The sequence below is a fragment of the Scatophagus argus genome, chromosome 18, assembly GCF_020382885.2.
Source record: "Scatophagus argus isolate fScaArg1 chromosome 18, fScaArg1.pri, whole genome shotgun sequence".
Lineage (NCBI taxonomy): Eukaryota > Metazoa > Chordata > Actinopteri > Scatophagidae > Scatophagus > Scatophagus argus.
Genome location: NC_058510.1, coordinates 10,654,125 through 10,671,100, shown reverse-complemented (window position 1 = coordinate 10,671,100; position 16,976 = coordinate 10,654,125). Strand labels below are relative to the sequence as shown.

Below are 16,976 nucleotides of genomic sequence, written 5' to 3'. Positions count from 1 at the left end.
TAAACAAGAACAAAAGCTTATTTACTGCTGCCTTTGAATGATCTTAACTTAGGCCTACAATTACTGTATTTAGTTTCAGATACAGCCAACTGAGATTCAACAAACCTCTTGTGTTCTCTGATTTCCTCCTCCTCGTGTTTATAAAGGGTGGGAGGTAGGGAGGCGTTAGTTCTGACCGAAACAGCAACCAGGGCTGAACATTGAGCTTCTCTATGGAGAGGCTTGAAATTTCGCTTTGGCTTTTAGAATAAAGCAACCAAGCACCAACAGCAACTTCACCTCCAATTTGAAGGAAGAATGGAGGACACAGAGGATGACATCGCTGTTATTGGGATCGGATGCAATTTCCCTGGAGGTATGACTTTTACGATGCATTTTGAATTTCTCTTTTAATCACTGATTTTTTTTGTTTCAGTTGTAATAAGAAAAATTATTGTCAACGATTAAGAATCGTGGTCCATTTCATTTTAGGTGAGGGGTTGGACAATTTTTGGAGGGTTCTGTTAGAGGGAAAGAACTGTGTTGTGGATATTCCTGCAGAGAGGTTTGACACAAATTTTTGGTACGATGCTGATGATAACAAACCTGGAAAGACGCAGACTGTCAGAGCAGCTCTTATAGAAGGGTAAGCATTATCTATTTAGACTAAGGTTAAATGTGTGTTCCTCCAAATGAGAGATGTTTAAATTATAATGACTACGTTATTTCTATATTTTAGGTTCAATGAATTTGATCACAGGTTTTTTGGCATTACTGAAGCAGAGGCTGATTTTATGGACCCTCAGCAGAAACTCCTTCTGCAGTGTACATACAGGGCATTAGAAGATGCTGGAATGGCTATGGAACGCATCAGTGGAAGCAGAGTCGGAGTTTACATAGGTGACTACTTTCTATCATGACACATTTAAAACTCCAAGCACAGTCTCGTGAGAGGCAATTTGTGACATGCTCTGTTTTTTTAATGGTTTTGCAGGTTTAATGAACAGAGATTATGAGACGCTCCAAAGTAACAGCCCTTCTGCAATAACCCACTATAATGGCACTGGCACAGCAATGAGTATGGCTGCAAATAGAATTTCCTTCACTTTCAATCTCACTGGCCCATCTTTTGCCATTGACAGTGCCTGTTCTTCATCTATGGTGGCTCTACATTTAGCCTGCCAGGCTGTAAAACAAGGTATTTGGTTTTCTTTTCTCTACAAATGCAGTTCCTAAAAACAAGCCCATCAAGGAGTCACATTTAAATGTTCCATCTTTCATTTTACATTCTGTTTAAACCAGGAGACTGTGAGATGGCTCTTTGTGGAGGTGTCAGCTGTATAATAGAGCCAAGAGTATTTGTTGCCCTCAGCAAGGCCAAGATGATCTCAGCTGATGGGACCAGCAAACCTTTCTCCATCAGAGCAGATGGTTATGGTAGAGGGGAGGGCTGCGGTGTAGTTCTTCTGAAACCTCTGAAAAAAGTAAGCCAGTGTTGTGTTTATTTTTTTAAGTAATTTCACATCATTAATAAATTTCATACAATGTGTGACTGTTACTTTCCATACAAAGGCCATTAAAGACTACAACAAAATATGGGGTATCGTCAGCAAAACAGCGGTCAACCAAGATGGTCACTCTGTCACTCCGATCACCAAACCATCCATGATTCAACAACAGGAGCTGTTGCAAAGAGTCTACTCAGAGTCGGACCTTGAAAATGTCCAGTACATAGAAGCACACGGCACTGGAACCCCAGTTGGAGACCCAATAGAGGCAAGAAGCATCTCCAGCGTTATTGCTAAAGCCAAATCTCCTGGTTCAGAGACACTCCGGATTGGCTCTGTGAAGGGCAACATTGGACATACAGAATCTGCAGCTGGAATGGCCGGACTTATTAAGGTACTCTTGATGATGAAGCATGAGACCATTGTTCCCTCAGTTTTCTACTCAGAAAACAGTGCTAATCTAGATATAAAAGCATTAAGTATAAGTATTCCAGTTAAAGCTGAAAAATGGGAGATGAGGGGGTCAGTGGAAAGGATAGCTGGGATCAACAGCTTTGGGTTTGGAGGCACAAATGCTCATACAGTTGTGAAAGAGTATAGACAGAACATGACAACTACACAGATCAGAAAAGGCTGTCCAAAACTCTTTATAATGTCCACAGCCTCTGAGAAATCATTTATCCTCTCCATCAAAGACACCTACCAGAGACTTTGCAGCGATCAGTCAATTGACTTACAGGCACTGTCATACACTTCAGCATGTGGAAGGAGTCATTCTAGACACAAATATAGGAAGACCTTCCCAGTGTCTTCCTTGCCAGATTTAAAACATCAGCTAACATCTGCACTGCAAACAAAGTTTGAGTCAGTGATGTCTGACTTCCAGGTGGTCTTTGTGTTTTGTGGAAATGGGGTTTCCTATAGGGGTATGTGCAAGCAACTCCTGAGAGAGGTTCCTGTTTTCAGAGATAAGGTCAAAGAAATTGAAAATCTCTTCCACAGTCATAAAAGTATCAGCATCAGTCAGTGGCTTGCTGGTGAGTATGATAATGAGGATTTCGACAAGCCAAATGTTGTTCAGCCTCTTCTTTTTGCAGTTCAGGTTGGCATTACAACTCTCCTAAAGCACTGGGGTGTCAAACCGGATGCCGTGCTTGGACACTCTGTTGGTGAGGTTGCTGCTGCTCACTGTTCTGGTCTCTTGTCTCTTGAGGATGCCGTTAAAGTGTTGCACCACCGCAGTACTCTTCAGACCAAGGTCACAGCAGGGAAAATGCTTCTTGTCAGTAATGTGGCTGTAGAAAAGGTATTAGAAATCCTTCTAGACTTTTCTGGAAAAATTTGTGTTGCAGCATTCAACAGCCCTCAGTCCTGCACTCTGTCAGGGGATGCAGATGCTATAGACAACCTCCATCAGAGGTTGAGAATTGTGTTTACAGAGAAAAATCTCTTTCTCCATGAATTAAATGTACCAGCAGCATACCATAGCCATATGATGGATCCTATATTAGATGACATTGAGAAAAGTATTGATCATTTGGATGCCAACAACAAGGAGTGCAAACTTTTTTCAACAGTGAGTGGAAACAGTTATTCTGATGGTGACTTTAAAACAGGCAGGTATTGGGCAAGGAACATCAGAGAGCCTGTTTTATTTGAACACACACTGCGTGCTGCCATCAAAGACATGCAATCAAGGAGAAATGTGGTTTTTGTGGAGATTGGACCTCGTAAGGTTCTCCAAAGGAACATACATGAGACTTTGGGAAATAACACCATAGTTCTTTCCTCTGTCCTGCCTGGGAGAGATTATGACACAATCTTGTCTACTGTGGCAAAACTATTTGAACTGGGCATCAATGTGGACTGGCATCAGATCTACAGGGGTTCTGAGACATTGCCCACAGCTTTCCCAGTCTATCAGTTTGTCAACACAAAAAAAGAAATGAATTTTGAAACTTTGAGAAAGGTTGATGATTCATCTGCTGTTTCTCACACTCTCATATCGCAAACAAATCAGGCTAACAACGATTACACATGCACCTTCTCATTAGATACTGCACCATATCTTTGGGAGCATAAAAACAATGGTGTTTCTATTGTGCCTGGAGCTTTCTACGTTGAACTAGCCTTTGCCTCGGTGATGGCAAGTTTTAGAGCAAAGAAACATGTTTCTTTGCTCAGGCTCAGTGTGAGATTTGAGAGTTTGTTTACACTGAGCTCAAACTGTCATCAGTTGAAAGTGACACTGGAGCATGCAGAAAATGATGCCTCGTTTAAAATACAGTCTTCTGTCACAACACATGCCTCTGGCACATACAGCTGTATAGATGGCCAACCACTGTTAGAAGAACCAAACCTTTGTCTCAACATGATTTCCCAAAGGTGCAAATTGGTTATGAAGAGAAAAGAGATTTATTCAATTCTTTCTCAAGCAGGATTTGAATATGGCTCTGTCTTCAAACAGCTTGATAATGTGCATTTTGGAGATGAATTCAAAGAAGCTGTGACAGTAATTCCCGTTCCCAGTGAACTTCTTAGCAGTTTTCATGACTGTTTCATTCACCCGGTGTTACTGGACTATTTCTTGCAAATGACCGCTGTGTTAGCTATCAGAAGGAAAACAGCCAAGCAGGGGTTCCCGTCAGCTATCGGTAGTGTCGCTATATCAGGACCACTACAAAAGGAAATGGTCATGTACTTACGAGCCACTCAAGAGACTGCAGACTTCCTTGATGTATGTGGTAGCTTTTCCACCACAGAGGGTCATGTACTGGTGGAACTTAAGGGGGTGAGGATCTCATTTTTGGGCAGTTGTTCAAATGTTCTTCAGTCATGGTTCTTCCACAGTGAAATAACTGCAATTCCTGGCAATAGAGACTTGCAAAACTGCCAAATAAAAGCAATTGTTTTTGAAGACAAACTCGGCATTGCTAAAGGACTTAGGCCATACATACATCCAGAGTCAGCACTTGTGGAGAGCAGAGAGCATTGGGTGCAGGACCAAGTTCGAAACATAGTGCTTCACTTACTTAACACAAATGTGGATTTGGAAAATGTTCTCTTCATTTGGGGTGTTGATGATCTCAGTCACTTGTCACCTCAGAAGATGCTAGACTACTTGGTGACTTGCTGTGAGCTCTTTCGGCAGATAGTTTTAGCCTTGAAAGACAGTAAACGCTTTTGCACTGTCCACGTCATAACGTATAGAATGTCAGGAATGATTGTTGACCGTGTCAGTTCTGGTTTTGTGCTGTCTGGTATGACAAGAGCTTGTGCAGCGGAGATGGTAGGCCTCTCTTTTCAACTAATTGACCTTGCTTCTGTGACCAGTGAAGACATACAAATGCTGGCTCATGTAATAAACACCTGTAAACAACAAGAGGTCATAATAAGCAAAGGGCAAGCATCAACAACAAGAATAGCACAAACCCCCATGAAGGATGGGGTGTTATGTGGAGGTGATATGCATTCAGTATATGTTAGCAACTTTGTTCTACAGACAACTGATCCGTACAGAGTGTCTCACTTAACTGCCATGCCCTGTTACCAAACTGTAAATCCTGTACAAGACAGGTCAGTTGAAATTCAACTAACCAATTTATGTGTGCATTCATTTGATTACTTTCCTATCACCACTTCACATCTGAGCTTCGGTACGACAATGTATTGGAATAAACATGCGTCACAGAATCACAAGCTTCTCTCTTTAGATTTTAGTGGTATTGTCACAGCTGTTGGGAAAGATGTCTATAGTCTAAGAGTGGGAGATCACATTGCTTCATGTTATCCAGTTGTTGCCACTGCAAAGATTATAATTCCTGAAGCTGTGTGCTACAGCACAAAGAGACTCCCATTTATGAAAGAGACCCCATGCGTGTCTTACTTCATACTGGCATGGGAGATTCTGCAGAGAATGTTGTCTAAGGTAAAACATCAACACAGAAAACTGGTCATTATCTCCTCCAGTTCAGCCTCCGCTCTGACGAAGGTTTTGGCTCTGACAGCAAACAGGTCAGGCTGGAATGTTTCCTCACTTCCTTATTTCAGAGGGCATTTTCCTCAAAGTTATGCATTTGTTTTTCTGCCCCCATTTGATCTCTCTTGGCAGGACATGTATAATAGTGATGGACATGATAGACACTTTATTTTTGTATGCAACAATCTGATGTCATCCTCACTCCCAGCCAACATGTTTGCACTAAATAATGAACATACACATGTACATAAACTTGATGTGACTAATGTTCTTCAGAGAGCAAATCTGCAAATACAAAACAGGAATATTTCAAACTGGTTAATGTCATTAGGCTTTGATGCTACATCTCTACCTTTGAAAAGAGAGACTTTTCAGATATCAAGCACAAAAGAGGCACAGACTATTGCAGATGCTGAATCCTATTTCACAACAAAGACAGTGCAGCAAGTTGTTCTACATCACAGAGCATCTGATAGTCCAGTGTCAGATATCACTTTGACTGCAAGGCCTGAACAGCTCTTTCAACAAAGCTGTGTTTATATTGTAACTGGAGGGCTCTCTGGTTTGGGACTTGAGACTGTAAAGTTCATTGCCCACAATGGTGGCAGTTGTATTGCAACACTGTCTAGAAGTACTCCAACTGATGAACTGCAGTTTGAAATGGATCTCCTCAAGAGAAGGTATGGGGTGACAATCATGAATGTCCAGTGTGACGTTTCTGTGTTGATGCAGGTAGTGGATGCAATCTCAAAGATTGAACAAAGATTCTCCTCTTGTCCAATCAAAGGAGTGTTTCACAGTGCTGCAGTATTGCATGATGCTTTGATTGAAGCCCTTGATGAGTCACTCTTTCGAAAGGTGATGCAACCCAAAGTGAGTGGGGTTTTAAACCTTCATTATGCCACACTCCATAACAAACTGGATTTCTTTGTGTGCTACTCCTCCATCTCTTCATTCATTGGAAATCCTTCACAATGTAACTATGCAGCAGCCAATTCCTTCCTCGACACATTCTGCCATTATCGGAGAAACCTTGGACTTGCTGGACAGTCCATCAACTGGGGTCCCTTGAACCTTGGTCTGTTGTTGAACAAAGATCATTTCCAAAAATTCCTTGAGACAAAAGGTATGATGATAATGGATGTTTGTGACATTCAAGAAGCACTTGAAAAGTGTCTTCTAATGAACAGACCACAACAAGTCATATGCAAGTTCAACTTTAAAAATCTTAACATTCATGTACTTTCACAAAACGCATCTCTCAGAGAGCGGTTGTCAGCTTTAGTGGAAATGGAGATAAAAGATGATATAAGCACTGAGCCCAGGGTTCAGCATTTGTCTCCCACACATGGAAATGTGAGAACAATTGTCAGTGACATCATCAGTGTCAGTGTAGATGAACTGGATGATAACTCAGCTCTGTGTGCATTGGGTATTGACTCAATGTTAGCAATGACTCTGCAGAATAAGATTTTCCAAGAGACAGGAGTGAATGTACCTTTAGTTAGAATACTGGATCCCAACAGTACACTGGCCACTTTGGAAACTATTGTAATTAATAATGGATAATTTGATATACTATACCAGGATACTTTAAATGAGGAGTAAGAAAGGGTGAGGATACAAATGTAAATTTTTGCACAGGAATTGCACTGTTTCACTGTTGTGGTATTGTTCTTTGTAGTAGGTTTGTTTTAACTCAATACAATGTGTGTCAGCTTTGTTTTACTTTGACTTATTTGAAAACAGTTTTGTATTACTATTTGATTTTGATTTTAATGTGTATATTTATGTTGCTGATGAGTTCTCTGTAGAAGATTTGTACAATAACTCTCAGTGTGCTATCGAACAACAAATTGCTGTGTGACAGAAATAAATCAGCCTTATCAAGTGTATAGAGAATTCAAGTGCATTTTATTTTATCATGGCACAAGCAAGTGAAAAACAGTACATGTTTCCATCACAATATGTAAGAGTTCATTAGTATCATATTTTTACAGTGATGGTCATTAACAATGGCTATGTTGTCTGTTAAAATGTTTTACATTTGCAGTACCAAATATATGTATTGACAAAACAGAATAGTTGTATAAAGAAATCAGTTTTGATTGGAGCAATTGCTTAGCTGTGCTTTTTATTTAGTTTTAGTAGGAAAACTGATTTAACAGATCACTGTATCTGTTTTCAAGTTGTTTGTATGTATGTATGTACTTGTTGTGGCAATGTCCTCTAGGAGAACAATGTCCCTGTCCACACAATGTGATAACTTATTGGTTCAAACAGCAAAAGACTCATTAATCATACATGTGCACAAATGACATTTATGGGACATTCCGGAATACTGTATTATGTGCTATGTTTTATCATCACCATAAAGATAATAATCAATCAGAATTAATGAGTTAGAAATGATAAAAGATGACCATGACCTAAGAAAGATGAGTGGTTATAAAACAAGCAAATGAAAGTAAGTTGACATTACTGTCAGGTGGACTGCACCTGTGACAGACATAAGCTCTAAAGTTTAAAATTTACTGACCATAAAAGAATAAAAAAGAATGTACGTAATTTAAATAAATGATTCACATGGGATTATACATTTATCTAGTTACTTATTTAACTGTAATTGTGTGTTTCATTTTCATGCTTTCATTTTGAGCATGTCTTTGAACAAAATGAATAAAACCATGATAAAAAAAAAACAACAAAAAAACAAAACATCCATTTAAAATGTGGCATGTCTCCAAAGAAGTGAGTAAATGATAAAACTATTGTACCAAAATGAATCAAAACAATAAACAGAGCCATACATTTACAATAAGGACAACAAAATAAACAAAATGCAATAAGAACATGTGTGTTAAAACAAGAATGCAGTTGTAGAGCAGTGGCCAATCATAGTATATCATAATAATATGGTGTTCTGACAGTTGATTTTTATATTTCCATATGTGCATTTGTCATTTTTACAGTCTAGTAGAAACATCATTCCTATCTCCAGCTGGATGAGGCTCTGGGTTATCACTGAAATGTTTCCCTTCATCTCCTTCACTCAGTATTGCAACTACTGTTAATAGTGTCGCATTGGGATCCAACAACTTCACCAAAGGCACATTCACACCTCTCTCCTGAAAGATGAGATTCTGCAGAGTCATGGCCTGCATGGAGTCAATACCTAATGATAACAAAGGTGATTCATCTTTTAGCTCACTCTCATCCATGCCGGTTGTCTCACTAAGCAGAGAGACAACATACTCTTTCGGTGAGACATACTCAGTTTGTTTAGTATGACACTCTGTCTCTCTGGATTTTTCGAAAGCCTCCTCTACCAGTGCGGAGAGGCGCATGGTCAAGGCCACATTTTGAGAGAGTATGTTGTACCTGATGTTTCTGAAATTAAACCTGCAAACGGCCTGTTGGGGTCGATTGAGCACAAGGCATTGCTCCAGACTTTTATGAATCTCAGCCACATCCAACACCATCATCCCCTTTGCCTCCAAAAACCGGTGCAAATGTTCCTTGTTCAAAAGGAGGCCAAGATTTAGAGCTCCCCAGTTGATAGACTGTCCAGGCAGCCCGAATTTGCACCGGTAGTGACAGAACATGTCGAGAAATGCATTGGCTGCTGCATAGTTTGTTTGTGATGCATTTCCCAGAAAAGCTGAGATAGATGAGTAGCACACAAAGTAATCCAACTGACAGTGCTGTGTTGCATTGTGCAAATTCAGTGCGCCATTTACTTTGGGTTTGAGAACTTCCTCATAAAGAGATCTGTCAAGCTTCTCAATCAGCCTGTCATGCAAGACAACTGCACTGTGAAATACTCCTCTGATTGGACACCCAGGAAATTTCTGGCCAATTACACTGATAGCCTTGTGCACAGACTCAGACACAGATATGTCACACTCCATGGCAGTGATGTAGTTTCCACACTGTTTCTCCACATTACATATTTTTTGCTGCATATCTGGTGTAGGTTTGCTCCTGGAGAGTATTACAATGTACTCACCCCCTCTTTGTGAGATGAACCTGACAGTTTCAAAGCCCAGACCAGAAAGACCACCTGTCACTATGTACACTGCTTTTTTTCTGAAAAGCTGCTTTTTTGTTGGCAGCAATGGAATGTTAGTCAGCATACCGGTGACATCCTTTTCCAGAGCCACAACAGCTAGCTTCTTTGAGTTGAAATATGATGGTTCTTTCTCTGAATGAAGGCACTTGATGCTTTTAGATTTCACACTCTGAAAGGTAAAGCTTTCAAGAGCAAATTTCCTGCTCAAGTTCATGGACTTCAGCCAGTGATAAATGTGGGGTCTTTCTGCAATCAATGCTCCCTTTTGCAAGATGACAGGCATCTGAATTGTCTTCACATGAACACTTCCCTCTACAATTTGTAACATATCCTGAGCAAGCAAACACTGAATCTGAGTTTGACAGATCAAGACAATATGTTGGACGCCTGGAAAGTTGCAGACTTTAGCAATCAGAGATTCATCAAATGGAGGCAGGATGACAAATGCATGTATTTTATCAACATCTCCAAAAGACCCCTTGCAGTGTGTCTCAACAATCACGTTCCAACCTGACTTGTAAGAGGTGAGTTTCAAGACTTTCATCAGAGCAGAATCAGGGACAGTGGAAACAATTCCTAGATTATGTTTTGTCCTAGGCAAAGCTCGATGCAGGATCTCCCATGCTAGCACAAAGTAGGAAACACAGGGTGTTTGTTGAAGGAATGGGAACCGCTTGGTGCTGTAGCACACATCCTCTGGAACACTGATCTTGCTGGCTGTCACTACGGGATAACACGAAGCAACGTGGTCTCCCACTTTTAATTTCCTGACATCTTTTCCGACTGCTGTAATAGTACCACAGAAATCAAGAGCCAGTAGCTCATGGTTCTGTGATGAGTGTTTGTCCCAGTACAGTGTCTGGCCAAATTTCAGATGTGATGCACTGACAGGGAAGTAATCAGATGAATGAACACATACTTTCGTGACACAAAGTTCAACTGATTTGTCACTTATTGACTGGACTTCCTTGTCAAAGTGAATGGCACTCAGTTGTGTCATCCTACATGCGTCAGCTGTCTGAAGGATGCAGGGCTCAAACATTGTAGAGGTAAAATTTCCTACTGAATTGTCAATGATTTGGGGTTGAGTACGGATAATGGAAGGTTTCAGAATCAGTCCATCTTTTACCACCAACTCTGGGTACTTGCTGCAAGGACATGATCTTAGAATCTCAGACAAAGATGCAATGTCCTTAGCAGAGATAGTGCTTATATCAATTAGCTGAAATAAAAGATCTGGTATCTCTGCAGCAAATGACCTTGTCATGCCAGCAAGAACAAAACCTGGACTTATGCGGTTCACTGTAATTTCAGATGAACAGTAAGTGATTGCTCTGATGGAGTTTGGAAAGTGAATTCGCTTCAGCTCAAGGACTATTTGGCGGAAAATCTCACAACAGCTCGCCAAATTCTGCAGGACAACTTCAGCTTCCAGTGAAGTGAGGTTTTCTTTGCCCCACAAAAACAAGACCTCGTCAAACTTTCTCTCAATATTTGTTATATTGAGATTTGACAAGAGGGAAGGAAACCCATGGCTCAAGATGTCTTCTGCATGTGTGAAGGAAATATATGTAGACATTGAGTCCAAATATTGCTGAAGGCCTTCAGAGATCCCTATACAGTCAGAGAAGACCAAGGCCTTAGGAGGATGAGAAGATGCGATGCCATCAGGGATGACACTGTAGGCATTATGATAGAAATACTCCTCCACCACATGAGAGTGATTACCAAGGTACTTGATCATCACATGCTTTACCTCAACCAATACTCTTCCTTCTTTATCTGCAAAGCAGCCACAAACCTCAAAGTGGTCAAGACCCACATCAGTTGCTCTCAGATAGACAATCATCTGATGCTGCAAGGGTTCAAACACTGTCAGACTTCCTATTTTGGCAGGAAATCCAGGTCTGCCAGCAAAGGTGTTTTCTACAGTCACTGGGAGAAGCTGCATCAGAAAATCCAGCATAACAGGATGAATACAGTAGTCATGCAACTGAGACTGTAGTTCATCTGGCACTGTGACAACTGCAAAAGCCTCCTTGAGATCTTTTCCATAATACACATCTCCCTTATTCTGGAAGACATCTCCATACTGAAAGCCTCCTTGAGAGAGATTCACATAGAACTCATGAGAGCTCATTACAGATTTGCATCTTCTGTAGATGGAGCTGAGTGAAATACACTGCTCCTCAATCTGTCTCTCTTTTTTTGAAACCACTGTGCCAGACGCATACGTTGCAGATGTGGAGAGTACCGTGAACCTAGTTTCTTCCTCTGTTTGTTCTAGCTGCACTTTCATTTCAGGTGCATTCTGAGTTAAAACAAATGGACTATGAAAACTGACACTAAGCTCTAGGAAGTTGAGTGGTACCTTTGGTTTTGCACTGGCCATGAATGCGGCTAGACCCAACTCGGCAAAGAAGGCACCTGGGATGATGGGTATATCATTGTGCTTGTGCTCTTTAAGGTAGAAAGATGAGTCAGACTTCAGATCACAGCTGAACACATTGCTTCCACTTCCGGTCTGGCAAAGCACAGGATGATTACTTCCTGTGTTTTTGTGTGCTGCTCCAATGATAACATCTCTGTCTGAGAAATCAAACTGATATTGCGGAATTGGTAGTGGCATTGTCTCGTGCCCTCTGTAGAGGCTCTTCCAATTTACATGGACACCCAGTTCAAACAGCTTACAAACAACAGACATTATTGATTCATGATCTTTTTCTGGCTGAGCTGATGCAAGGACAATGGTGTCATTTCCCAGAGATTCCATGATGTTTCTCTGCAGTGCCCTTCTTGGCCCTATCTCTACAAAGACTGTGTTCTTCTTTCCTTTAGTTGCTGACTTTACAGCATGCTCAAAGAATACTGGCTCACGAATGTTCCTAGCCCAGTACTCCCCTGTGCAGAAATCACCCTGCTGGACTTTCTTGCCTGTCACTGTTGAGAACAGCTCTGTGTCAAAGTCATTCACCTGTAAAGAGCCAATTGTCTCCTTGATTTCTGGAAGAATTGGGTCCATCATGGGGCTGTGGTAAGCAGCGGGGACATCCAGTACACGAAGGAACAGATTCTGACCATTGGCTGAGGTACTTAACTCCTTATAGAGGCTTTCAATTGCATCTGCATCACCTGTGAGGGTGCAGGACTGTGGGCTGTTGAAAGCAGCAAAGCAAATTCTACCAGAGTAATGAGAGAGAAGAGAAGTTACCTTTGATACATCTATGTTGCTGATCACAAGCATCTTCCCCCCAGTGACTTTGCTTTGGAGAGTGCTGCGGAAATAAATCACTTTTACTGCATCCGCAAGAGACAAGAGGCCTGAACAGTGAGCAGCTGCAACTTCACCAACGGAGTGTCCAAGCATTGCATTGGGCTTGACACCCCAATGACAGAGTAGGGTGGTAATGCCAACTTGAAGAGCAAAAAGGAGTGGTTGGACAACATGTGGACTTTTGAAGTCACTACCCTCAAACTCACTCTCAAGTGTGTCCAAAATGTTCAGTGTACTCTGGCTTTGGAAAAGTTGTGCAATCTCTTTGATCTTATCCCTGAATACAGGCTCGTATTTTAGTAGCTCTTTGCACATGCCATGGTAAGTGACACCATTTCCACAAAAGACAAACACTAACCTTGGATCTGAGTAGGCCTGGCTAATATTTTTGCCTACAGTGGCACTTAAGTTCTGTCTAAGATCAACTACAGATGAAACTACAAAGGCTTTTCTGTACTTATGCTTTAGATGGCTCCTCTTACAAGCTGATGTGTACAACAGAGAATCTAGATCAACTTTGCTTTCTAACTGTTTTATGGAGTGTTCCAACATCATAGTAAGAGATTTTGTTGAATTAGCTGACACAACAAAATATTTTTTCCGTTTGCCATCGCTCTTTTGCTTCATGTGTGACTGTTTGTGCTGTCTGACAATGGCGTGTGCATTGGTACCCCCAAAGCCAAAGTTGTTCACTCCTGCAATTCTTGCACCAGAGGTTTCCCACTTTTCTGCTTTCTTGGGAATTTTAATGTTCAGAGCTTTGGCATCTACACTGGCAGTCTCTTCAGAGTAGAAAACTGAGGGAACAATGGTCTCATGCTTCATCATTAAGAGTACCTTAATGAGTCCGGCCACTCCAGCTGCAGATTCTGTATGTCCAATGTTGCTCTTCACAGACCCAATCCAGAGTGTCTCTGAACCTGGAGGTTTGGCTTTAGCAATAACGTTGGAGATGCTTCTTGCCTCTATTGGGTCTCCAACTGGGGTTCCAGTGCCGTGTGCTTCTATGTACTGGACATTGGCAAGATCAGATGCCGAATAGATTATTTGCAAGAGTTTCTCTTGTTGTGTCATAGAAGGTTTGGTGATCGGAGTGACCGAGTGACCATCTTGGTTGACTGCTGTTTTAGTGATGATACCCCATATATGGTCATGGTCTTGTATAGCCTGTGAAGCAAAAGCAAGTGTAAAATGTAGCAACAATGAAAGGATTAGGTTTTTAACACTGAATAATGTGTCATAGTGACATAGAAATGGAATATTATGTTATTTAGCCCCAGTCCAAACAATGCCAGAAAATGTTATAGGCTTGTTCATCTATAGAGAAACAGGGATGACAAGAACAAGGATGCTACTGACTAATATAACATCTATGGGTACTGCTCAGAAAGTCTTAAAGTCTTAGATGTCTGAAAGAAACAGACTGCTTTAGTTCCTTTATTTTCTTTTAAGAGTTTCTGTTATGAGTTGATGTTGGTCCAACAGCTGATAGTGTTGGATATTAATTAAAATGAAAAAAGGAAATTATTTTTATTTTTCATTTTTATTGCTCTGGATATTCTGACCTTTTTTAGAGGCTTCAGGAGAACAACTCCACAGCCCTCCCCTCTACCATAACCATCTGCTCTGCTGGAGAAAGGTTTGCTGGTCCCGTCAGGTGAGATCATCTTGGCCTTGCTGAGAGCAACAAACACTCTTGGTTCTATTATACAGCTGACTCCTCCACAAACAGCCATGTCACAATCACCTAATAAGGTAAAACATATTTCATGAATATATTTAGGTATATTTTTGTTGTTTTTAACATCTAGCTCTGTAAATAAAACCACAATATTGGGGCATGGCTTTCCATCAGGGTTACCTTAGAGGTTGTCTTTGAGTTTAGTTAGATATACTGAAGACTGTACAGACCTTGTTTAATGGCTTGACAGGCAAGATGAAGAGTCACAAGAGATGATGAACAGGCACAGTCTATGGTTAGTGAGGGCCCAGTGAAGTTGAAGATGTAGGAGACTCTGTTTGCTGCAATACTCATGGCAAGTCCTGTACCAGTCCAGTGGTTGATTACACTTGGGTGCAAGTGTACAGCATTAGTTTCATAATCTCTATTCATTAGGCCTGTAATAAAAGCACCATAAAAACTGGTAAGAAAAGTACACTCAGCTGTTACTGCATACAGATTATTCAGAGTTGGAATTTACAACTATTGTATAGAAGAATTAAAATCAGCTGGAAGTCTATGGACTTTAGTCAGAATGGGGGCATTATTTCTACTGTTACACAAAACAGCAACAACAACACTTTTTCGCTGTCTAACCAAAAAACACTCCTGTCCTAGTTCCACTGGCTTCCTCCATTGGTATTCCGGCATTCTCCAAAGCCCTGTAAACACACTGAAGGAGCTGTTTCTGTTGAGGATCCATTTGCTCCACTTCATTGTCAGTGATGCCGAAAAACTTGTGGTCAAATTCATTGAACCTGAAAGTATTCAAATAGATTAGATAAGATCAAATTTAGCGACATATGAATACATCATAATTTAAAACTTTGACTAAAGTGAAATTACTTAATCTGGTGATAACCATAGTTTAAACTGAGACAATCAAAAGTGCTCTGCATGGCAGCATAATTCAGTTGGTTGTGGGTTAAGTACTGACAATGTGAGAGGATTAAAAAATGAAGAAGATGCTTCCTGTACACCACTTTTAAGCTAGTCCAGAGCTGAGTTTATATTGTGAGGAAAGTCTTTATATCATGAGTTACATGGTTTTTCTGTATTTTCTCATATTTATCCTTGTCTTTTTTTAACCTTGTGTTGCTTTGAAAATCCGTATGTTGAAAAGAAGAGAGCATCAACATTTCTATTCATATATTTATTGTCATCAAGAATATGTCCCAAAAATGTTCAGATGTCTCAATAACCCAGTTTTCTTTTACCCCTAATAAAACAATGCATAGTTAGAGGCCCAAGCCAATTAAGTACTTAATTAAATAGGTTGCAGAATACGGTTTAAAGAACATACCCATCAATGAGAGCAGCCTTGGCTGTGCGGGATTTACCCGCTTTGTTGTCATCAGGATCATACCAGCTGGCTAAATCAAATCGCTTTCTGGGAATTGGCACAGTGCAGTTTCTTCCATCTATCAGAACTTTCCAGAAATTGTCAAGTCCTTCTCCTGGTTGGAAAGGGTTAAAGCACAATTGTGGTTCTATAAACTTTAGTCGGTAGATCAGAAAAGAAACGCCTGCAGTTTGCATTAAGATATTTGTAAATACATGATTCCCTGCATTTGCAAACACAAAATGATTGTTAAAAGGGTCGAGCTTATTTTATGAAATGAAATGCGTAATTTGGCCGCAGGAACTTTAATAATTTAATTAAGAACAACATCCTTGATAAAATCAGCGAGGACTGATTTTTTTCAAACCTTGATGGTCGTTAAGTTTCCAGGTCTAAAGTGAACTCGTTTTAATCTATTGATGTGATAATGTTGAAATGATACAGTTTGTCTTTTTTTTTTTTTTGTATTTCAGTTTTCTACACTTTCAGAGAAACTTTTCATTTATCTTATTGCATGCTGTGAAAGAGAAAACTGAAATGGCAAATCTGACTATTAACACTCACACATAGACAAACGTGAAACAAACCAAACCAATGCATAAGTTCCTGAATTCAAATGTCTCACCGCCTGGAAAATTGCATCCAATGCCTACCACTGCAATACCATCTTCATCTTCTTCCATTCTGACTGAACATCACTGAGAAAGAAAAATCTTTACTGAATCATTATGTCAGCATTTCTTTCTTCCAGCCATCCCATCCAGACACTGGTGTATTTAAAATTGTGTAATTAGTCCAGGTTTGTCATGCACCTGTGCATCCATAGATCCTCACCGTCTACCTTCTCCCTTGATGATGGTATCATGGCTGCACATGCTATTGATTCTTATAGCCAGCTTCTTTTCCTCATTAAACATTAATGATTATTTGTATACGTGGGCATGGGGATGTAGGACTTCAGTGCACACATTTATGGCACCCTGGAAATGATTATACCCAGTTTGATTCAGACTTCTTATCTAGTTTAGTGCTGAGTACAGATAAAGTAATTATAGTGGGTGACTTCAACATTCACATGGATATTGACTCAGTCTTAAGTCAG

General features: G+C 40.4%; 2 protein-coding genes across 2 annotated transcripts; one reads left to right on the top strand and one right to left on the bottom strand.

Moving 5' to 3' along the window:
* The first annotated feature begins 297 nt into the window (after positions 1-297).
* Positions 298-7,482, top strand: pks1 (polyketide synthase 1). Its single transcript, XM_046372022.1, has 6 exons — positions 298-355; positions 472-625; positions 719-879; positions 974-1,177; positions 1,282-1,463; positions 1,552-7,482. The coding sequence occupies exons 1-6, from the start codon at positions 298-300 to the stop codon at positions 7,033-7,035; spliced, it is 6,243 nt and encodes a 2,080-aa protein (XP_046227978.1). The 3' UTR covers positions 7,036-7,482.
* On the bottom strand, positions 7,343-16,557 carry LOC124049986 (phenolphthiocerol/phthiocerol polyketide synthase subunit C-like). The gene is made up of 6 exons (XM_046372149.1): positions 16,500-16,557; positions 15,836-15,989; positions 15,130-15,290; positions 14,724-14,930; positions 14,378-14,559; positions 7,343-13,979 (listed from the first exon to the last, which is right to left on the bottom strand). The coding sequence occupies exons 1-6, from the start codon at positions 16,555-16,557 to the stop codon at positions 8,433-8,435; spliced, it is 6,309 nt and encodes a 2,102-aa protein (XP_046228105.1). The 3' UTR covers positions 7,343-8,432.
* Positions 16,558-16,976: the final 419 nt, after the last annotated feature.